At 39.1% G+C, this 24,187-nt stretch overlaps 1 protein-coding gene across 1 annotated transcript in view; it reads right to left on the reverse strand.

Annotated features, from left to right (window-relative positions):
• The window catches only part of Klhl20 (kelch like family member 20), a 30,099-nt gene continuing 5,912 nt past the window's right edge, over positions 1-24,187 (reverse strand). The window contains exons 4-12 of the mRNA XM_042674380.1: positions 17,821-17,979; positions 15,268-15,362; positions 13,731-13,846; positions 11,770-11,953; positions 9,042-9,185; positions 7,536-7,669; positions 6,503-6,711; positions 1,849-1,955; positions 1-1,504 (exon numbers count right to left, since the gene is read on the reverse strand). Of these exons, the coding sequence (XP_042530314.1) occupies positions 1,420-1,504; positions 1,849-1,955; positions 6,503-6,711; positions 7,536-7,669; positions 9,042-9,185; positions 11,770-11,953; positions 13,731-13,846; positions 15,268-15,362; positions 17,821-17,979 (1,233 nt within the window). The 3' untranslated portion in view covers positions 1-1,419. The remainder of the gene's footprint in view (positions 1,505-1,848; positions 1,956-6,502; positions 6,712-7,535; positions 7,670-9,041; positions 9,186-11,769; positions 11,954-13,730; positions 13,847-15,267; positions 15,363-17,820; positions 17,980-24,187) is intronic.

Below are 24,187 nucleotides of genomic sequence, written 5' to 3' on the forward strand. Positions count from 1 at the left end.
GTGGTAAATGCTACCTTTATTTAAAAAAGTTATACATGCTAGAAAAAAAGCATAAATGATACATGTAAACAATTGTTTACCAAATACTTATTTTTTTCCTTGAAAAAGGTGCAAATGATCTTTAAATGTAAACACAAAAGTTGCCACGCATTTTTGTTATTGGGAGAGGGAGAAGGTGGAGGCTATTCCTTTTGGTTGCAGTTAAAGTCTCATTCAAAGGTTTTCCTGCAAAAATATACTGAAAAAATTGGACATGACTATAATGAGGAAAAAGAAAGCTAAAAATGATCATTTACTTCCTTAAAAATTTTAACTTCTCATCAGAAAGTGCAATGTGAGAGAAACAGTAACAGTGGCCTTACAGAATGAAGATAGTGACATACGGCTTGCACAGAATTCAGGTACTGATGACATGCCTCAGCTGGTGTTACAAGCATTAACATGGACTGCAGACTTCATTGTTGGGGAGGCTGTTAATAACGGCGTGGTCTAGCTTCACCAGGCCTGAGCACGGAGTTAAACTGTAGCACAGAGCTTCCTGCCAAGGAGAATACTTCTCCCCGCTGGTCCTTGGTTGCTGCAGGCAGTAATATTTGTGAGCAGTAACTTGCAGAGTTGCACATGATTCCACTTGGAGATTCTCAAGACAGTGAAGGAGACTCATAATTGTTTTTATAAGAGGCACTGAGCGATGGTCTAGATAGATCTAGCAGAAAGTCCATGAGAACAGTATTAGTTTTTAAAAGATGAAAGACTGGAAAACAAGTTCATGTAGGAGACAATATGACCCACTGACAAAAAATTGTTGCATCAGAGTCCTGCTTTTATTGATGTAGTATTCCTTTTGAATTGTACTACTTAATGAGTTGTTTCTGTGTTTGTTTTTGCTTCTTGTAGAGTTTCAAGTCTTCTGGTACTTAGTGTAAGAAAGAAGATAGGCTAGCATTGTAGACCTGTGTTCATTATTAGCAGTCCTTATGGAGTGGAATCCTATGGATGGAGTGTCTTGTAGCAATACCAACCAGATCAAACATAGTATGCCCTTACCAGCACTTTCAAAATTAAATCAACATCTTAAAAACAAAGTAAATTTTGGTACTTGGAATTTTTTTGTCTTTTTTTCATGGGAGGAAGAAGACAAAACAACATAAAAAAAAAATCTACAAAGAACCCAAGCTAAAATAAACTAAAACATCATGATAAGTTAAAACTCAAAATAAATATTCTGCATGGAGTGGAAAATTATTGTGCAAAGGTGGCATCTTGCAGGTGAAGTACTATCATGAACTTTGTATTTCCATATGTTGAGGCACCAGCAAAGAATAAAATTTGTTCTAATGTTTTCTCAAGCTGTTTAAAGCTCCAAAGTCAAGCTCTTCTGAATATAGAGGAGCATATGCAAGACTTTCTTCCACATGCTCACCATATGTGAGATTCACAATGTGTCATTTTAATGACTCCTACACCACCTCCCAGCCGACGGTAATTCATTCCGCCATATAACCTGCAAAGATAAAAACTAAATCAGATTTTCCAACTTAAAAACAAACATTTTCCTCAATGCTACTGTTTCCTCAGCTTAAATAATTGGGATAGAAGGGACTTCGCCTCCCCTCTCCTCCTCCCCCAACTCCCCCCCCCCCCCGGTTTTTCTTATTCTGTAAGGTATCAGTCACTTCAGAACATTCAAGTCAAATAAGCTACCAAATCTGAGTTACTTTAGACTACTTCAAAGCACTATAAGAGAGATGTCAGTGCACAGACCATCTCCATGTGGATGGTTATGAGCTAGCTCAAGCTCAAGATTGCAAGTCAATAGTGAGGAGGTTTGCAGCATAGCAAGGTTACCTCCACGTATTGGCATCAGGATCAAAAACCTCAATGGTCTTCAAGTATGTTGTGCCATCGAATCCTCCTACTGCCATGAGCTGTCCATTGACCACGGCCAGGCCAACCTGAAAGACCAGAGCACAATGGCTGCTGAAGAGTCAAGATAAATACTGGGGAATTTGACATGGCTCCAAGACAAATTGATTTAATTCTTTATAGCATTCTGGCTTACTTGAGCACAGAGGAAGAAAGTAACAACAAAAGCCCATGAAATATGAGAATTATTCAATTCAATCACAGTATATACACAAAATTCCAATGCAATATTCATCAAAATCCCAACAACAAAAGAGATAAAGCAATCCAAAAATTCATATGGAATAACAAAAGACCCCAAATAGCAAGAGCAATCCTTAGCAGGCAGAACAGTATTGGAAGAATAACAATACCAATCACTAAACTCTTACAGTTAGAGAGTTAGTACCCACTGGTACTGGTACAAAAATAGGCCTGAGGACCAATGGGACAGAATAAAAGATCCAGAAATGAACCCACACACCTATAGCCATCTAATATTTGATAAAGGAGCCAAAAATATAATCTGGAAGAAAGATAGCCTCTTCAACAAATGCTGCTGGCAAAACTGGATATCCATGTGTAGAAAACTGAAACTAGATACCCATAGATCACCTTGGATCAGCATCAATTCAAAATGGATCACAGTCTTCAATATGAATCCAGAAACTATGAAACTTTTACAGGAAAGGGTAGGGGAAACACTAGAGCTACTGGGTACAGGTCAAAACTTTCTAAGTAAAAATCCAGAAACACAACAAATCAAAGAATTGATAAATGGGACTATATCAAAAGTTTCTGCACAGCAAAGGACATAGCTAACAAGCTAAATAGATCACAGAATGGGAGATTTTTTACCAGCTATGCATCAGACAAGGGCCTGATATCCAAACTATACTTAGAGCTCAAATTGAATCCTCAAAAAATAAAACTCCTTTGGTCTCACTTTGTGTGAATCTGATCGTAGAAAATAGTATTTATCAACATGAACTCCAGGAAATGGAAACAAGAGGGGTTTTTTCCCCTTGTTTCTGTTTTTGTTTTCCTTTTGTATTATTGGTTCATTTATCTGTCTTTGGAAAAGCAAGGAGGGACACAGAAATGGTGGGACAAAGGGTGAACGAATGCAGTAGTGTTATTCATTAGACACTATGTTGAAAATGAACTATACAACTTGTAGATGGGGATAGGAAGGAAAAACAGCAAGGGAAAGAGTGACACTGTTCAAAAAGGAATGTACTCTCTATCTGACTTATTTAACTAACCCCTTTGTATATCACCTTTACAATAACAATAAAAAATGCAAGAAAAGAAAATATCAAGATCATGAAAAAAAAAAACCTCAAAGAAACAACAATCCAATTAATAAGTGGGCTAATGACCTAAAGAGAGACTTCTCAGAAGAAGTAAATATGACCAAAAGACACATGAAAAAATGCTCAAGATCTCTGCCCATAAAGGAAATGCAAATCAAAATACTGCAATTCTATTTCACCACTGTTAGAATGGCCATTATCAAGAAAACTAACAATAACAAATGGTAGCATGCAACACTGTTAGTTGGAATGCAAACTTGTTCAACCACTCTGGAAAACAGAATGGAGGGTCCTCAAAAATCTAAACATAGAGCTTCCCTATAACCACTTCTGGGCATTTATCCCATAGAGCACAAACAAGGATCCACCAAAGCCACCACAACCATGTTCATTGCAGCATTATCTACCATAGCCAAGATATGGAATCAACCCAGATGCTCCTCAGTGGAGGAATGGACCATGAAAGTGTAGATTTCTACTCATCCATTAAAGAATGACACCATTTGTAAGGAAATGGAAAGACTTGGAGGGGATTATGTTAAATGAAGTAAGCTAGACCCAGAGAAACACATGTGACATTGTTTCCCTCATTAGCAGGAGTAAGAATGTGCCTATAAATCTAGAAGTAAACACACTGGATGGCATTGAAATATGGAGGATGCACACAGTATAATTCTTTAGAAAGATGAAGTCAAAGCCTAACAAAATGAGTACTAGGAAATGGGTACTTGCAATGGAGGAGGGGTAAAGAGGTAGAATAAGTGGGGGAAATAAGTAGGATGCAGGCAAGCATGCATTGTATATAACACAGAACTAAGAAAAGTAAGGAAAACAGTAGGTAGAAGCGGGGAGAAGAAGTTGAAGGGATAACCCAGATCAAAAATACACAATATACATAAACTGCTTTGGTAAATAGCAAAAAATTCTAATACATAACCTAAAAAATAAGAAAAATGAGCCAGGTGCCAGTGGCTCACACCTGTAATTCTAGCTACTCAGGAGGGTGAGATCTTAGGATCACGGTTCAAAGCCAGCCCAGACAGTAAAGTCTATAGAGACTCTTATCTTCAACTTACCACCAGAAAACCGGAAGTGGTAGTGTGGCTCAAGTGTTAGAGTGCTCGCCTTGAGCTGAAGAGCTGAGGGACAGTGCCCAGGCTCAGAATTTAAGACCCGTGACTGAAAAAAAAATATTAAAAAACGAGGGAATGGCTGGGTTGAGAGAGGTAGGTATGAGAATGTTAAAAGGGTGACATTAATCAAGAGACATTGTATTCATAGACTGCTCTGTTGAATGGAAACTCCTTTGTACAACTACCTAAAGAAAATATTTTTTTAAATCCAAAGGGAATTTTTAAAATACACTCAAATCCACTTTCTAACTTGCTACTAAAATTCTCTTTTAAAATACAAATCTAGGACTGGGAATGTGGCTTAGTGGTAGAGTGCTTGCCTAGCATGCATGAAGTCCTGGGTTCAATTCCTCAGCACCACATATACAGAAAAAGCCCAAGTGGTGCTATGGCTCAAGCTCAAGTGGTAGAGTGCTAGCCTTGAGCACAGACTGGATCAGGGACAGTGCTCAGGCTGAGAGTTTAAGCCCCAGGACTGACAAAAACAAAACAAAATACAAATCTAACCATGATGTCACTACTCTTTGCCTCTCTCTTGCCTAAAGCTTAAGACTGAAGTCCTTAACATTATTCATGCTTTTCAGAAATCTGTTAGAGGCCACCAGTTTAGCCTCACTTCCTACATTTTCCCTTCTTCTCTTAACTTACTCAATGCAGCAGTAGAGCTGGATTGACTGCCAGCCTAAAATACCACACATTTTTTCATACTTCATGCTTCTGAACATGTTCCTTGGCAGGTTGTTTTCTGTTCCTCTTCTAAAAACCATATTCTTCCTTCCTGACCTAGCATGCATGTAACTGTCTCTGGTAGGTTGTTCCCTCTTATTTCCAAAGCACTGAGCACACCTGCTCATGTTCTTCCGTATACACGTGCCACTTCTGTGGTTATTTACTATCAGTTTGACTAAACTGGGAGCTACTTGAGGAGGGAAACCATATCATACTCATTTTTGTTTTCTCAGAACAGCACTTAAATAAATACTTAATAAACAAGTGAAAATATCATCAACAGGATGTAGCGGTAAAAATATTGGGAATATGACCAAGAATTGACTAGAGTGATTAAAAAGCCACATATATGTAACTGCTTTGACTTGCTGATACCTTCCAGTGGCGTTCCTTGGTTTATGCAATGCAGAATATATTCCCTGTTATCCTCATGGAGGCTTTGGGTACAGATCTGCTCCCTTCTTTCTTGTTGTGGACATGTCCTACAAAGAGGGGCACCCGAAACCTCACTAAGCCAATTGTTCTAGGGTTGCATTTCACTGAGCTGAATTATATGCTCCATGCTGGAAGTCTCTTGTGGGTACCGGTCAGTCACGGTCCACAGTATGACAAAGGTTAGTCAAATATGGTCTATATGTAAATGATAAGCCAGTCTGTGAAGTCTGGTAGAGGGGCCAGTTAGGTGTTTGCCTAAACATTTGTATAAGTATACAATTTTGTCGGTCATAGGGCTTGAACTCTGGGCCTGGGCATTGTCCCTCAGCTTTTCAGCTCAAGGCTAGTGCTCTAACACCTGAGCCACAGTGCCACTTCTGGTTTTCTGGTAGTTTACTGGAAATAAGAGTCTCACCGAGTTTCCTGCCCGGGCTGGATCTGAACTGCAATCCTTAGATATCAGCCTCCTGAGTAGCTAGGATTACAGGTGTTAGCCATCGGAACCCAGCTTTAGCTAGAAATGTTTTTAAAAACATTTTTATTAGCGTACATTAGTTATGCATAGGTTCCTTGTTACATTTCCATGTTTATATGTTCCAATGAATCTCACCCACTAGAAAAGTTTTCTAAGAATATTTAGCTTAATAGATATGAAGTTAATTAGGTGACGTGTAAGAAAATGCCTTCCAGAGAAGTCTAGGACACAAGATAACTAAAAAATTAACTATTTAATTAAAGATATAAATGGATATAAGACATTTAACTACTGGAGTTAAAAGCAATAAAGTCAGTCTGATTTTTCTAGTATAAATTTAGCGAGGACTGTCTTGCTTAAATGTGTCCCAGCAGCACAGCTAAGACAACTGACAAAATAACACGGTTCACCTCCTCACTATTCTAGCACACTCTATTTCAGATTCCTTCTGCCAGGACTCCTCAGTGCCTGTTTTTCAGAGTTAAAGCTCTCAGTAGCTGAGCACTTACTCCACTACGGCGAGATGTCATGGCCACCACTGGAGACCACTGGTTGGTTCTGGGGTTGTATCTCTCGGCGCTGCTGAGCTCTGTGGTGTCATCTCTCCCTCCTACGGCATAGATCATGTCCTGATACACGGCACAGCCTAGGTGCTTCCTCCGAGTGCCCATAGGGGCGATGGTGTGCCATCTGTTTTCCTGAGGATTGTAGCGCTCCACTGTAGTAAAAAGAAAGAGCAAGAAGTGACCGTTCAACCAGCTCTTCTCACCTCTTGTTTTCTTCATAGCCACCGAAATTGTGGTAATGTATTTTTAATAAGCCATTTGTTTTTTGCTTTTAAGAAGGACTTGTATACCTTTAGAAAATGCCACATATACACTCATCAAGAAAATGTTTTCTAGGTGTCTTATGGTAGAGGACATGTGCTAGAGAGTTCTACCTTTGGCTGGATGATTAATTAGCTACATAAACTACAGCCTCACACTCTTTAGCATATAATCCAGTGCCTGGATTATATGTTCAGTACCAATACACCGTTGTTATAATCAGACAACTCTCTTCTTTGTATTTATTTGCCTATAACCTAGTACAGTTTTAAGTTATTGAAAACCAAATAAGATATGTGACAAGATGTATGACTCTGATGCCAGTTCCACATTGAGAATATCCTTAGGGAAAAACTGTTATTAAAATAGAAAGGACTAACAAACCTGTATCTTGTTTCAAGTTTTGGTTTACTCTCAGATTAAATAATTCTCTGTCTCTGTCTTTCTCTTTGAGGAGAGCTGGTGATTGTGGGCAGAAATATTCAGAAGCAGATCTTTATTCACCCTAAATTTATAGTAACTTTATGAAGCAGAAGAGAAAGATATTTGGGGAATGTGCTAGAAGAGTATGACTGCAGAGAAGTTGCACTCTTCTAGAGAGAAAAGAAAGCATTTTTATTATTGGATAAACTGAACTTCTTACTTTTTGTAGGGAGAGTATCCTCAGAAAAATGTGTTGCTTTGGGAGACCAGGCAGACTTTGGGAGGGACTAACCTGTGTTGAGTGGAGATGTCCCATCGGAACCACCTACAGCATATAAGAACCCTCCCAATACAGCCACAGCCACGCCTAGTCTTCTAGTGCTCATAGAAGCCACCCGAGTCCATTTGTTCTCCTTTGGGTCATACCTGCAATGAGACACCATGTGCTTATTAACTGACATTGTTTCCATAAGGTTGAAATCACAAAGACTTAATTAAAAAAATCTCTCTCTCGCTCTCTCTCTCTCTCTCTCTCTCTCTCTCTCACACACACACACACACACACACACACACACACACACACACACACACACACACACACACACACACACCTATTCAAACTTTAAAAAAGGCAAAAATCTTGCCTTTTGTGACAACCTGGAGTCTATTACATTAAGTGAAATAAGCCAGACATGGAAGGTAAAATCCTGTACAATCTTACGTGTGGAATCTTACATGTACAACCTTACATGTGGAATCTAAAAAGGTTTAAGTTATAGAATAGTCTCTATTCTCTACTGGGCTGTCTCTCTACTAGGCAAGATCAGGGAGATTCTGGTTAAAGCATATAAAGCTTCAGGAATAAGTTTCAGAGCTCTAATGTACAATATGATGACACAGTTATTAACAAATGTGCACTGAAAACTGCTATGAGAGTAGACTTTAAGAGTATTTACTACAAAAGTGTAAGTATGTGAGGTAATACAAACATTAATTTAACCATTCTATAAGGATTACATACTTCACACATGTTGCTCACCATAATAAACAGTCAACTAAAAAGAAATTAAAGATTTAAAAAATCTTTACTTCTAGATTTTAAGATTAGCTATAAATTTTTCCTGAAAGTATATGAGAAATCCATTGAGTAGGAGACCTTTTACTGTCCTAAATTCAGCTGTAACTGTTGATTTTTTTTTTTTTGCCAGTCCTGGGGCTTGAACTCAGGGCCTGGCCACTGTCCCTGAGCTTCTTTTGCTCAAGGCTAGCATTCTACCACTTGAGCCACAGTGCCACTTCCGGATTTTTCTGTTTATGTAGTACTGAGGAATCGAACCCAAGGCTTCATGCATGGTAGGCAAGCACTCTACCACTAGGCCACATTCCCAGCCCATTGTTGATTTTTTTATTTGCCAGTCCTGAGGCTTGAACTCTGGAGCTAGGCACTGTCCTTGAGCTCCTTTTGCTCAAGGCTAGCACTCTACCACTTGAGCAATAGTGCCACTTCTGGCTTTTTCTGTAATTCAATTAGAGAAAAGAGTCTTATGAGCTTTCTTGCCCAGACTGGCTTTGAACTGTGATCCTTAGATCTCAGCCTCCTGAGCCTGAGCTCAGGCATGAGCCACTGGTGCCTGGCCATAACTGCTGATTTTAAAGAACCATAACCTGGGTATGGCACATGCTCCTGTAATCCCAGTACACAGGAGAATGAAATTGAAGTGTTGGGCTACAGAGTGAGATCATGTCTCAAAACCTAAATTCCTGTATGGCCTTAAAAAAAAAAGTTTAAAAAAATCACCTCTCAACAATGTTGAGGCAAGAAACACCATCCTGGCCACCCACAGCATAGAGAAAGCCTCCAAGCACTGCTACACCGACACTGGTCCTGCAGGTGCTTGTAGGGGCCACGTCACTACTCCACTGGTTTGTTTTGGGGTCATATCTGCAAAAAAACACATCAAGAGCAGAGGTTATATTACATAATAGAAAACAGACTATATAAATCAAAGCATTTATATAATATATATTCTTTTTTTTTTTTTTTGGTCCAGTCGTGGGGCCTGAACTCTGGGCCTGGGCGCTGTCCCTCAGCTCTTCAGCTCAAGGCTAGTGCTCTACCACTTGAGCCACAGCACCACTTCCGGCTTTTTTCTTTTTGCTTATGTGGTGCTGAGGAATTGAACCCAGGGCCTCAGGCATGCAAGGCAAGCGCTCTACCACTAAGCCACCTTCCCAGCCCTATAATATATATTCTTTCCCCAAAGAATAGGTTGATTAATAATGAAAGTAGAGGACAATCTAATTGTGTGTAGGTGTGTATGTGTGTATATTCTTTTTTTGGTGCTGAGGATTGAATCCAGGGCCACACATATGCTAGGCAAATCACTCTACCACTGAGCCACATGCCAGCTCTTCTTCCTCTTCTTTTATGGGTGCCATATTAGGGTTTGAACTCAGGGTTGCACTTGTTTAACTTGCTTGCTTTGCTGACACCTCTATTAATTCCTCCTGATGGCTGGAATTATACAGGCATACACTGGTATGCCCAGTAGTCACTTTCATCTCTAGCCTCGCTTTTTGCTGTGAACTTCTGTGCCTGGGCTGGCTTCCAGCCTCTATCCTCCAGATCTCAGCTTCCTGAGGAATTAGAATTAGAATTGTGAGCTACTGGCACCCGGCTCCCAACCCCTGATTCTTGTTTTTTGAAATTTAGTTTTACTTAAACAATTTATATATATGAATATACTGTCTTTTAAAAAAAGCCAGAATGTTATTGATAAGGCTCAGGTCTCCTTTGAATTTCACCTGAACTCAGATCTCTTCCCATTTTGGTTTTACATAAACTCTACTAGATTGTTTTCAGTAAAATACATACCTATTATATTCACTTATATATGTTTACCTATACATATTTCTTTATATGCAAGCATGTTTTCTTTACATAATAGTATTACAAAGCAAGCACTGTTTTCGCAATGTATTTTTAGGATCCAGATATGCTTGAAACATAGCTTGAAACTCTTCCTCTGAACTATTTTACTACATTCTATATGCCATCTATTACTTAATCATTCTCTTACTGATAATTGTCCTAGGCTGATTATCAGTTTTGGGAGGGAGTGTAGCTCAGTGGTGGGGTCTTGCTTAGCATGTACAAAGCCTTCAGTTTGATCCCAAGCACTACAAAAAACAAAACAAGAAACATCAAAATCATATCAGATTGCTCTTTTGTTGCAACACCAATTTTTCTTTTGAAAACTTAATTGTTTTTTTTCCCTCATTGTTTTACCCTTTCCTTTTTCCTCACTGATTTAAAGCATGATTCACCTTTATTATTCTTTTCTTTCCTTTCCTCCCTCCCAGATTTTCCCTATGAAGCCCAGGCTGGTCTCAAACTCAAGATCTTTCTTTCTTAGCCTCATAATAGCTGGAGTTACAGAGACATGCACTAGCATGCCCAGCAGTCATGTTCATCTTTCTTATTTTTTGCCAGTCCTGGGGCTTGAACTCAGGGCCTGGACACAGTCCCTGAGCTTCTTTTGCGCAAGGCTGGCACTCTACTATTTGAGCTACAGTGCCACTTTCTGGCTTTTTCTGTTTATGTGGTACTGAGGAATCGAACCCAGGGCTTCATGCATGCTAGGTACACTGTACCACTCAGCCACATTCCCAGCCCATCTTTCTTTTCAAATCCATCTTTAGAACATTCACATAAATTTACCTGATTGCCACTGTAGTTGCATTTTCCATATGTGTGTGTGTGTGTGTGTGTGTGTGTGTTTAATTGTTAAAGTTACAAATATTTAATAATGTCTTTAAGTTATTGGTTTATTTTTGAGTGTTGTTCTCCCTGCATACCTTGCCCACTTCAATGGAACTGATTCCTGTTTTGTTTAGCTATACCATCTATGTACCTAGAATCTGATCTACTGCAGGTTTCAAAAGGTGTGTTATAGAAATACCAAGAAACACTGTAAATTACCATACTTAATAAAAAAAATGTGAGAAGAAACTATCTCAGTCACTGCAGATTTTCACTACACCAAGTACGATGCGAAAAGAGACTTTAACAGTTATATCACAATGTGATTGATATGTACAAGCATGTTCAAAATACTTAGGAAACAGCAGAGGGATGAGCAACTCATCTGTACAGTCAGAGAAGGATTTATGTGGGAAGGAACAGCTTGACTCTTGAAGGATTTGTAAGCCTTAGGGGGAAATATTCCAGGGAAGAAAGAACAGCATGCATACATGTAAGGGAAAAGCTATGGAAGGCAGCATATCCAAAGAACTGCAGGAAAGTTGTGCCTATAGTGGCATGTTTAGTGGATGGCTGTGTCCAATGAGAGAGGGACTAGAAAAATAAGAGGTCAGTTTATAAAGGACTTGATGTCATGTTAATGGTCTAGGCTGCCAGCTGGTGACACAGATGTAATATTGAAACAATAAATCACATCTGTTTCCTAAGTAACATCTTAAATGACATTATAGGAAAAGTATGGAAAAAAATGTAAAACGCTCACCTTTCAACACTGTTGAGATAAGAGGATCCATCGTGGCCTCCTACTGCATATAACAGGTCATCAAGAACACTGACCCCAACTCCACATCGCCTTTTACTCATTGAAGCTACCATTCTCCATTCATTGGTCTGTGGATCATATCGTTCAACACTGGAAATGGCATCTCCACTACACCAACCACCAACTAGGAAATAACAGAAATGAGAACAGAAAACCCTTCCTAAAGAACATCACTGGCTGCTAACCTCACTGAGCCCTCATGCTAGGATTTACCAAATATCCACAAGCAAATTACCAGTTACAGTCACCAGAAAAATGAATGGACAAGAGCCAGTATTTTGGACTTCTAGCCTCTATTATCTGTGAGAAAATACATTCCTTTTGTTTAACCTACCTAACCTGTGATATTTTGTTATGGCAATCTGAGAAGACTAATATGGTAATATTCAAAGTGACAGCTTCAAAATGAGTTCCATCAAGCTTCTCTTGAATGATCATTGAAAAAAGAAGGTAACAGCAGATATGCGAAATTTGTTTTTCTTTCAAATAATCTCTATTAATTAAAATTAAAAGCTAGATTATAGAGCTTAAAAATGAAGTACAAGGGTATTATAACTTCAAAAAATTTAAAAACTAGTTTTTAGGGGTTAAATTCCTGAACTAGACTAAAAGGGGAATATTCTGAAGCATCCGGTTGATGGATCTAAAAGTTCACCTTCTTCATTTCAAATCAACATAATACACTTCATTTTATTATAGTTTAATAGTTCAATTAGTACTAAATTGCAGCAAATTTTGTGTATCATAATTTGCTCAAATTTGAGTTTTGTAACAATGTATATAAGGAAGTTCAGTATCAGGGAAAGCATCTATATTCTAAAATAAAACCAGGCTGGAAATATGACCATTTTTCACTCTTAAGATAACTCAAATAGCCTAATCATTAAGTCTCTGGTACAATTTATAATAAAGGTAATTAAAACCAGCTGTTATTAGATTATACAACTCCAGATCAAGTAAACACTTCATAGATGGTATTCTGTAATACCAAAGGAATCTCTAGGGAATCAAACTGCAATCTTTTCTGTGACTTAGGGAAGCAAGAAAAGTTTTGTTCAGTTCCACTGCCTCATGGTGAGGCATTAGTATTTCTAAGGCAGTAATAGATGACTAAGTGGGTATTATGGGCTCCACTGTATTTCTTCAGAACTCATATATTGAACCCAAAACTCCACTGAAAGTGTATTTAGAATGGGGCCTTTAAGGAGGAAACTAATGTTAAATGATGTTGTACGAGTGGCGTCCTTACATGATAGGACTGGTGTCCTTGTGAGAGGAAGAGACCCCAGAATACTCTCTCATTCTACCTTTGCCCATTGACAAGAGCATGAGAGGACACACAGGAGAATGTACCCTCTGCAAGCTGAGAAAGAGGCTTCGCCAGAAGCTAAACCTGCTGGCAGCTTCAGTGTGGACTTCTAGCCTCCAGAACTGTAAGAAAATAAATTTCCACCCCTTAAGACACTAGGTTATGGCATTTTGTGATTGTAGACCTAGTCAAATTTATATTGCCTTTTTAGCACATTGTCTTGGGTTCAACTGAAGTTGAAAAGTCTAAGAAAGTATTGTTGTTTAAGATAACGTCTTCTGGGTACTTCATGTAATTATGAAGTGACTAGCACATTGTTATATAAATTAATGTATATGATTTTTTCCACAAAGTACTGTAGGATATTTTTATTTTTTATTTATTTAATTTTTTTATTGTGGTGTATGATATTTTTAAATGTATATAAAAGTAGAGCATTCCCTTAGATAATACCACTGATGAATTAATGCTTGTCAAGGTACATATTTTGACTTATGATGTATTTTTTATGATGGTAGATAACAAAATTATCCAAATGATTTTGAAAGCATGCAGAAAATATGGCTTATTCCTAATACATTGAGACTCAAACCTGCAAAGAGTACTTCTCCACATCGGATAGGTTTCCGGGGTCTCGTCCGGGGTCCTTGCATTAGTGGTCGTTCTTGAGGCAATAGGAGGTAGTTTTTAGCCTCATCTACCAAATCTCTGTGGAAAAGAAATTCTGCACTTATTCTAAATGTCTAAATAACACTGTCAGTAATGAAATGTTTCAAACATATAGAAAAACAGTGATTAACATAACTAATCTCATAATCTCACATAGAGATTCTCAAAATTATCTAATGATATTGTTTCTCATATTTTTGTTCAATTTTGAAAGAAATGAATGTTTAAAATGAAGTTGAAGTTCCTTTATATTTTTCATTATTTACTACTTTGTTTCTCCATTTAATTTTTTTTGCCTATCTTGGGCTTGAGCTGGAAAACTAATCTATCATATTTTTGTATAATGTAGAGACAGTAATTTTTTGGTCAGGACTTGAATTCAGGGGCCTTGTGCTTGAACAACTTATTCAGCTTGCTTTACTTAAGCCACACCTCCGGCTCATCATTGTTTTGGTTAATTGGAGATAGGGTCTTGAGAACTTTTTTGCCTGGGCTGGCTTGAAACCACAATCCTCAGTGTCTCAGCTTCCTGAGTGGTTAGTGAGCCGTCTCTCAGAACTGGAAGATGCTTCACTGTGTCTTTGAAAGCAAAGCTGGTCCTTGCTAGACATATGTGATGAAAAAAAAAAGTTCTCACTGACACACAGTGAATAGCATTGTTAACTTACCTCAAGGGGGAAAACAACCAAACAAAAAAACCCAGACAGTTGCCTCTTCAAATTGAAGCTTGCATTAAAGTCTTAGAAATCTACCTTTTTTTTTTTGTCAGTCATGGGGTCTGAACTCTGGGCCTGAACACTGTCCCTCAGCTCTTCAGCTCAAGGTGAGCACTCTACTGCTTGAGCCACAGCACCACTTCCCATTTTCTGAGTAGTTTATTGGAGATAAGAGTCTCATGGACTTTCCAGCCTGGGATGGCTTTGAACTATTCTCAGATCTTAGCCTCCTGAGTAGCAAGGATTAGAGGCATGAGCCACCCGTGCCCGGCTGAAATCTACCTCTTTTTAATTTTTTTTTTTTTTTGATCCACTCATGGGGCCTGAACTCTGGGCCTGGGCGCTGTCCCTCAGCTCTTCAGCTCAAGGCTAGCGCTCTACCACTTGAGCCACAGCACCACTTCCAGCTTTTTTTCTTTTTGCTTATATGGTGCTGAGGAATCGAACCCAGAGCCTCATGCATGCAAGGCAAACGCTCTACCACTGAGCCACCTTCCCAGCCCCTGAAATCTACCTCTTTATTACCACTCAACATCAATAATCACCACACATAAAAACTAATGGAACGGAATACTGGAAATTCAGTCCTTACTTCTTTCTCTTCCTCTTGACCCTAGCCCAGAAAAAAAACCTGTTAAATACTGTCTGATTTCAGCCCTAAGAAATACAGTATTTTAGATAGAGTATCAATAAAAAGACTAAAACAGGAATGCTTATTGATTTTTCTTTCAAGGACACTCATACCTGCATTCCTCATCACTTTTAATGAGGGGATCTGAGCCTACTGTGCCCACCAGGAACTTGGGACTAAGCAAAGGCAAACGAACATGCTGCAGCACCTAGGAGATAATAAGCGTTATTAAAGACAGAGTTCCATCCACAGGAGAGTTAAGAGAATGCATGACTTGTGCTCCCATACTATGTTTCTAAGTATTTGGGGATCTAACTGGACATGACACATAATTAAGTAAGAATGGAAAATACAAATACTGAAAGCAAATTGTTTATTCTAATCACAAATTCAGTAATATAGAATTCAAAAATTGAATCATGTCAGTGTCCTTTAGAATGCTATTCTGAGCTTTCAGAAATGTTACCAACTTTTTTTTTTCTTTTCCGATCATGGGACTTGAACTCAGGGCTTGGGCGCTGTCTCCAAACTCTTTTGCTCAAGGCTAGCGCTCCATCACTTGGAGCCACAGCACTACTTCAGGTTTTTTGGTGGCTAATTGGAGATAACAGTCTCCCAGGGACTTTTCTGCCCAGGCTAGCTTTGAACCTCAGGTCTCAGCCTCCAGGCGTAAGCCACCTGTGCCTGGCTATAAACTCTTTCTTAACTAAACTCAAATTAACAACCCAGAAGAATACTCTGTTAACCTGTTAAAGAATACAGTACTCCTCGTTACTTGCAATTTTACTTTTTGTGGTTTCATTTACTGGAAGTTAACTTTGATCAAAAAATACTATGAGCCGGGTGTCGGGTGCTTACGCTTGTAATCCTAGCTACATAGGAGGCCGAGCTGTGAAGATCGAGGTTCAAAGCCAGCCTGGGGAGGAAAGTCCAAGAGACTCTTATTTCCAATAAAGCACTCAGAAAACTGGAAGTGGTGCTGTGGCTCAAGTGGTAGAGCACTCGCCTTCAGCTGAAGAGCTGAGGGATAGTGTTCAGGCCCAGAGTTCTTTCAAGCCCCATGACTGACAAAAATACTATGAAAAATTAAAATAATAATTTATAAGTTTTGCATAACTTTTACTATAACCTACTGCCACAAATCATTGTGATTTATCATTATTATTGTTGTTAATCTCATAGTGTGCCTAATTTGTAAGTTAAAGTTACCACAGGTAGGTATGTATAATATGTATCTAAAATCTGAAGGTTTCCGGGCACTGCCAAATATCTTGGCACATACACCCTGTGGATTAGGAGAGGACTACTGTAGTCATAACAAGAATGAGTCTTAAGCCAGGTAGTACATGCCAGTAATACCAGTACTTGGAAGGTTACTCAGGAGGATCCTAAATTCAAGACTAGCTTAGGCAATATAATGAAAAAAATAAAAATGAGCCTTAGACATTTCACTCAGAGACCACTCATGACCAAATTTTTCTTTTCCTCCCTCCCTTCCTTCCCTTCCTTTTTTTTTTTTTTTTTGCCAGTTGTGGGGCTTGAACTCAAGTCCTGAGCACTGTCCCTGAGCTTCTTTTGCTCAAGGCTATCATTCTACCACTTGAGCCACACAGCCACTTCTGGCTTTTCCTTTTTGTATGGTGCTGAGGAATCGAACCCAGGGCTTCATGCATACTAGGCAAGCACTCTACCACTAAGCCACATTCCCAGCCCCCAATTTCTTTCTCTTCCTTCCTTCCTTTCCTTCCTCCTTCCTTCCCTCCCTCCCTCTCTCTTTTTTTCTTCCTTCCTTCCTTCCCTTCCTCCCTCCTTCCCTCCCTCCCTCTCTCTTTCTTTCTCTCTCTCTCTTTCTTTCCTTCCTTTCTTTCTTTCTTTTCTTTCTCTTTCTTCGTTTTTTTCTATTCCTCCTTCTCTTCCTCCTCCTCTTCCTCCTCCTCTTTTTTGTCGGTCATGGGCCTTGAACTCTGGGCCTGGGTGCTTGCTATCCTTCAGCTCTTCAGCTCAAGGCTACCACTTGAACCACAGTGCTACTTCCGGCTTTGAGCGGTTTATTGGAGATAAGAGGATCACGGACTTTCTTGCCTGGGCTGGCTTTGAACTGCGATCCTCAGATCTCAGCCTCCTGAGTAGCTAGGATTACAGGCATGAGCCACCAGTGCCCAGCTCCCAATTTATTTCTTTACTGATCAAAGTGTAGTATGGTTTCTAAACTATAGAGAGCAGAATTCTTGATTTCCCTGTGACTTTATATGATTCAGGTTTTGACTGGGTTACAGATCAAATGTAGAACTAACTCAAAAGGAACAAAAAGTTCACAATGAAGAGCTAGGTATGGTGGTGCACACCTATAAATTTAGCTGGCTAAGTAGGAGGCCAGTCTGACCAGTGAATTTCAGGGCTAAATAGACACTCTTCAATCAATCAATGAACTAATCAATAAAACAAAACAAAAATAGTAGAAGTTCACAATAAAAACCAGCCCAAATGCTTTAAATGCTTACTTCTCTAATATTTGGATATAGTAGGCTTTCTTACACAACTTTGTTTATATGACTCTAGATGAGTTACATAATGTAAGAGAGTGATGCTTGTTTCATTTCTGCAAGTAAAGTGCATTTTGTTATTTCTATACAAAGCAGTTCTGGGAGTGTTCTTTCTATTATTACCTGGGGTAACTGTGGACGTCTTTCTTGAATACTGTATTTGACCCAGGCCATCACTGCATTGAACACTTGTTCTTCACTGCGAACATTGAGCTCATCACTGGATATAATATCAATGAGTTGATTGGCTGGGAGTAACATGAACTCTTCACTCTCCATCACCTGTTCAAAGTTAGGTAAGAATTAAAAAAAAAAAAGCCCATGATACATTTACTTTATTGTCTCAGGATTTTAGGGCAAAACCCTGTCCACAATGGAGGTAAAGTTCAAACAATACTAAAGGAAAAGAAGAGTTTAAAAAGAAAACAGGGGTTAGTACATAGGACACAACTAAAATTATCACTTATGATTTAGGCAATTTAGGAAAAATACCATTTTTTTCCTTAAAAATTAAGATCAAAATTAAAACTCATATTCCAAATAAGCCAGATAACCATACCAAATTAAAACTTCAGAAATATAAGAGGCATATTAAAAGTCAAAAATGCTTCCAGAGGATAATTAGTTGTCATCCAGAGGATAATTAGTGAAAAAGTACAAATATACTCAAAATTCATCTTTTTTTCAAGCCTGCAGAACCATAAGAATGGAGATGAAATGGCAACGATATTACCTTGTTGTACAGGTCTGGCATGAATTCCAAGATCTTATAAGTCAGCATGTAGTGTAAGAGGGAGTGGGTACAAGGCAGAGCTGGTTTCTTCTATCACTCAGGGGACTGCGTTCCATGTGATATCCATTTGCACAGGGTAGGGTATAGTGAAGAGTTCAAATTCCTACTGTGTTATTTCTAATGTAGCTGATAGATTCTTTCTGGGACAGAGTTATTTTCATGTCCATTGAAAAAGCAGAATATTTTATTTAGTGGGATATGACATAGGCCACAACATTTACTTAAATATGTAATGAAGAATATCTTCTTCTGCAGGGCACTGGTGGCTCATGCTTGCAATCCTAGCTACTCAGGAGGCTGAGATCTGAAGATCACAGTTCAAAGCCAGCGCAGGCAGGAAAAGTCCCTGAGACTTTTAAACCACCAGAAAATTGGAAGTGGCACGCTGTGGCTCAAGTGATAGAGTGCTCACCTTGAGCTGAAGAGCTGAGGGACAGTGCCCAGGCCCAGAGTTCAAGCCCCATGACTGACCAAAAAAAAAAGAATATCTTCCTCAAATACATTGAAAAAAAATGTAGTTCTCAAAGTAGAAAACACAAGGGTCATTAGGTTAAATACTACATTTTATGGCACCAGTACTGTAATTATTTGAATGAAAGACTTTGTAGGGTTCAGGAAATTAAATAGGGAACTAGATAATTCAGAAATTGTTTGTGTGTGTGTGTGTGTGTGTGTGTGTGTGAGAGAGAGAGAGAGAGAGAGAGAGAGAGAGAGAGAGACAGAGTGTGGGAGAGAGAGAGAGAGAGAGAGAGAGAATGAATGAGCTCTAGTCATGGGTTGAAAGTCGGGGCCTGGACACTGTCCCTGAGCTTTTTTTGAAAACAGTTTATTGGAGATAAAAGTCTCATGACTGCCTGGGGTTGACTTTGAACCATGATCCTCAGATCTTAACCTTCTTATTAGCTAAGATTACAGGTGTAAGCCACTAGCACCTGGCGTAATCAGAATGGTTGTATTTTACTTTCTCTGTGGTATGGTTGCCAATCCAAATCAAACCAAACCAATGTGGGGGTCATTTGACATATAATTTTGAAAATCGTCAATGATGGCAAATCTTTACTTTTGGAGTGTGGATTTGATATTTGAAATAGTGAAAGGAAATTAACTATAAGTCAGCTGAAGAAGTTAGGTTACTTTGAGTGAGATACAGACTATGAAGTAAGGATTCTATCAATCAAGCAAGGTAGAAGTCCCACTTAGTAATGGTCTTTCTACTTTTCTACTTTGGATCTCCAATTTTCTTTTCACGTTTGTGGTAATTTTGTCCTTATAAAATGAATTGGCAATGCCCTCCTTTTTCTGAGACAGAAAACTTCTTTAAGTGCTTGATAAAATTCCCCATGGGTGCTTGTGTTTTCCTTTCAGCAGTACTGAGGTTTGAATTTAGGGCTCTACACGAGTCATATACCTGGTCCCCTCTACTTCTTTTCTCTTCCCTCTCTTTTCCCTTCTCTCCCTTCCCACCCTCAGCCTTCCCTCTTCATACTGGGAATTGAATCCAGGACCTGGAGAACATTCTAGGCATCCATTCTATCACTCAAATAGCAAGGGGATAAAATAAAAAACACAGTAAGCTAAAATAGAGCACAAAGAAAGGAAACAAGGTAAAGCCAGAATGTAACGGAAATAAAGAAGTAGACTGAACTAATAAGTTAAAATCCTGACTTAGCCAGTCGTTGGTGGCTCACACCTGTAATCCTAGCTACCCAGGAGTCTGAGATCTGAGGATCTCAGTTCAAAGCTAGCCCAGCTCAGGCAGGAAAGTCTGTAAGGCTCCCATCTCCAATTAGCCACCAGAAATCTGGAAGTGGTGCTGTGGCTCAAAGTGATTTCAGTCTTGAGCAAAAGAGTTCAGGGTCCGTGCCCAGGCCCTCAGTTCAAGCCCTGAGACCAACCTCCCACCCCACCCCCCACCCCCAAACCCCGACTGTTTGAAAAATATTAACAAAATAGATCACTAGTAGTTTTTCAACTGAGGACAGAAACTCTGAAAGTACACATATACAAAACATCCAGGGACAGATAGGCATGGTGGTACATTTCTGTAACTCAGTTTGGGAGGCACTAGGACCATGAGTTCAAGGCTAGCTTGGTCCACAGTCAGACGCTAACTCAACCCTCTCCCCTCCAGTAACAAAACAAAAACCTTCCAAAACTTAACAAAAATCCAGGGTGAGTTACCAAATAACCATTGTACAAAAACTTAAAGGTGATTTTTCTGTCTATACAGATAATTTATACACACACAAAATAAATTGAGTCTAGATAGACTGTTTCATAGGAAAATTCTACTAAACTATTAGGAGTCATATGGTCCTAATATTGCATAAATGATTTCACAATATGGAAAGTAAGGGAAAACAACTCCTCTTCATGAAGTACAACTTCCTCAGGAAAGAAGATAACTTGATAAAGTTAGCTCAAGGAAATTAGAGATTAATATACTTACAGATATCAGTGTAAGGATAAAGTATTAGGTATTATAAATAGATTTTTAAAGATTCCATTAGCATCAATAGCTGTTTCCCAACTATTCAAAGGTCCCATTCTGTAATTCACAGAATATAATTTACAGATTCAAGAAGAAAATTCATGATCACTTCCATAAATACTGAAAAAGCCTTTCTTTGTTTTCTCACAATGTAGGCTAGACTGGACTTGAACTTGGGGTTCTCCTGCCTTAGTCTCCTGAGTATAGGTTTTACAGGCTTACACTACATTTCCTGGCTTTTGAAAAAGCTTTTGACAAAAATTCAACACTAGGGCTGGGAAGGTGGCTCAGTGGTAGAGCGCTTTCCTTGCATGCCTGAGGTCCTGGGTTCGATTCCCCAGCACCACATAAGCAAAAAAAGGAAAAAAAAAGCCGGAAGTGGTGCTGTGTCTCAAGTGGTAGAGAGCTAGCCTTGAGCTGAAGAGCCAGGCCCAGAGTTCAGGCCCCACGACCGGACCCAATAAAAGAAAAAGAAAATTCAACACTATTGCTAATAAAAAAAAAAAAAAGGAAAAGTACCCAGGAAATAAGGGTTGTTAGGCATTGATTCTTCCTTAAAAAAAAATATTTACCCCTCTCCTATAGCCAGTATATTACTCAATAGGTAAACATTAGAGACAATCTTATTCATGTTGAAAACAAAGGAATTAGATTCATTAATTCCATTACTATATAACATTTTATTAGTAGTATTAGCTCAAGCAATTAGAGAAAAGAATTGAGTCACGGATTGTAAAATAAATAAAACTACTGGTATGTATCTGATCTGACAGAATGCCAAGAAAAGTCTAGACTCAATGATAAAAGTATCTCAAAAAAAATCTCAGTAACTTTCCTATCGATTAACCAATTAGAAGATATTATGGTGAAGGTCAGGCGTGGTGGATCATGCCAGTAATCCCTCTTAATTTTGCAAAAGGAAATCCAGGAAAGATAAATTAGAATCTACAAAGCATCGAATAATAAATGATAACACAGTACTATAATCTACTAAATAGTCTATGAATCTATACTGCTAATTATTCAGAGAGCCAGGGACATAGAAAATTATTTTTAACAACATGAAAGAATAAATGGAAAAATAAAATAAAAATAAAGTTAGGTCAGACATGGTAGCTATACATATAATCCCAGTACTTTTTTGTTTGAGAACAGGATGATAACAAGTTCCAGGCCAGCCTGGTTCTACATAGAACCCTGACTTAAAAAAAGCACCGGGCACCAGTGGCTCATTCAGGAGGCTGAGATCTGAGGATCGAGGTTCAAAGCCAGCCCAGGCAGGCACATCCTTGAGACTCTTATCTCCAATTAACCACCAGAAAACCGGAAGTGACGCTGTGGCTCCAGTGGTAGTCCCTAAAGAGCTCAAGGACAGCACCCAGGCCCAGAGTTCAAGCCCCACAACAGACCAAAAAACAAAAAAAACCTGGCAGGCATTGGTGGCTCATACCTATAATCCTAGCTACTCAGGAGGCTGAGATCTGAGGATTCCAGTTCAAAGCCAGCCAGGCAGGAAAGTCCATGAGACTCTTATCTCTTAGAAAACTGGAAGTGGTGCTGTGGCTCAAAGTGGTAGAGCACTAGTCTTGAGTGAAAGGGCCAGGGACAGTGCCCAGGCCCCAAGTTCAAGCCTCATGACCAACAACAACAAGAAGCAAGCAAGCAAGGAAGAAAGAAAATATCTAAAGTTGAATGTCTTTTGTATATCTTGTTGATTATGGTTTAATGCATTTTCCCCATTATTCTATTAGGTTTTTAGTCTTTTTTTGACACCTCAAAAGAGTGTCAAACATGTCAGTCTTTCCTTTTCCTGCATTTGGATTTTGAAAGAGAATTTTAAAGAATTCCCCAAGTTATAGAGAAAGCCACTGTGTTAGTTTTTCATAGCTGTGACAATACAACTGAGATAAACGTTAAAGAAGAAAGGCTGATTTCTGCCTGTGATTTCACATGCTCTATTCCACGGCTGCTTGGCTGCAATGCTATGGACCTATGTCGAGGTGGAACATCATGGCAGACATACACAACAGGAAAGCTGCTACTCCTCGTGACAGCCAGAAAGGTGGGGAAGGTGATCAGACTCTTCAAAGGCACTCCTCATCACCTATTTCCCCCAGCTGGAGCCTACCCTCCTCAAGTTTCCATGCCTCCCAATATCCATTAAGTTATAAATCCATTAGTGGAGTAGTTCATTAAGTCAGAGCCTTCACAAAAGCCCCACCTTGAAATACTGCTGCACTGGGGACAAAGCCTTGACCACATGAGCTTTTTTTCCACTCTTATTTCCAATCTTATTTCCATTTCTTTCCTACACAAAAGGTAGCATGAGGAACAATTCTGTTGTACTTTTTTTGGGGGGGAGGGGAATTGAACTCAGGGCCTGGGTCATCTCCCCGAGCTTTACTTGCTCAAGGCTACTGCTCTCCCACTTGAGTGACAACTCTATTTCTGGCTTTTTGGTGTTTAATTGAAGATAAGAGTCTCAAACTTTCCTGCCTGACCTAGTTCTGAACCATAATCTTCAGAACTCAGCCTGCTGAGTAGCTAGGATTTACAGGTGTGTGCCATTAGGGCCCGGCTTAATTCTGTTGTACTTTGTCTATTAACTTGGTGTAGTCTGGAATTAATTCCCTTAGTTCGGAAGTCTTCCTTCTTTCTTCATAGGTGCATTGTGCAGATGTTCCAGTTTATTTGAACATTTAGGTCATTTTTAATATTTTGCCATAAAAATAATGCCATGATTCGTGGCCTACTATATGAACATTTCAGTATTGTTAGACATTATTTTCAGGATAAATTTCTAGAAATGGATTACAGAGTCAAAGCTTAACTGCATACATAGTTTTGTTAATTCTGTATGGTGGGAATTGAACATTGCAACCAGTAATAGATGATTGATAGGAACTATTTGCTCACATCCATCGTAACTCACAGCTGACTACTACCAGGTATCCTAACAAGTCCAGATCCTCTAATAAAATTAATAAATCATTTTCTTGGATTATAAATACCCTTTTAGGACTATGGCTCAAGGGAAATAACTTTTGCTAGCAGAATACAAAACTGACCTTTAACATAAAAACCAGGTTTAGAATTTATAGCAACTGTGGCTCAAGTGGTAGAGAGCTAGCCTTGAGCTGAAGAGCTGAGGGACAGCGCCCAGGCCCAGAGTTCAGGCCCCACGACCGGACCCCAAAAAAAAAAAA

The sequence above is a fragment of the Dipodomys spectabilis genome, unplaced genomic scaffold (genome assembly GCF_019054845.1).
Source record: "Dipodomys spectabilis isolate Male_0828 unplaced genomic scaffold, ASM1905484v1 ptg000019l, whole genome shotgun sequence".
In the NCBI taxonomy this organism is placed as follows: Eukaryota; Metazoa; Chordata; class Mammalia; order Rodentia; family Heteromyidae; genus Dipodomys; species Dipodomys spectabilis.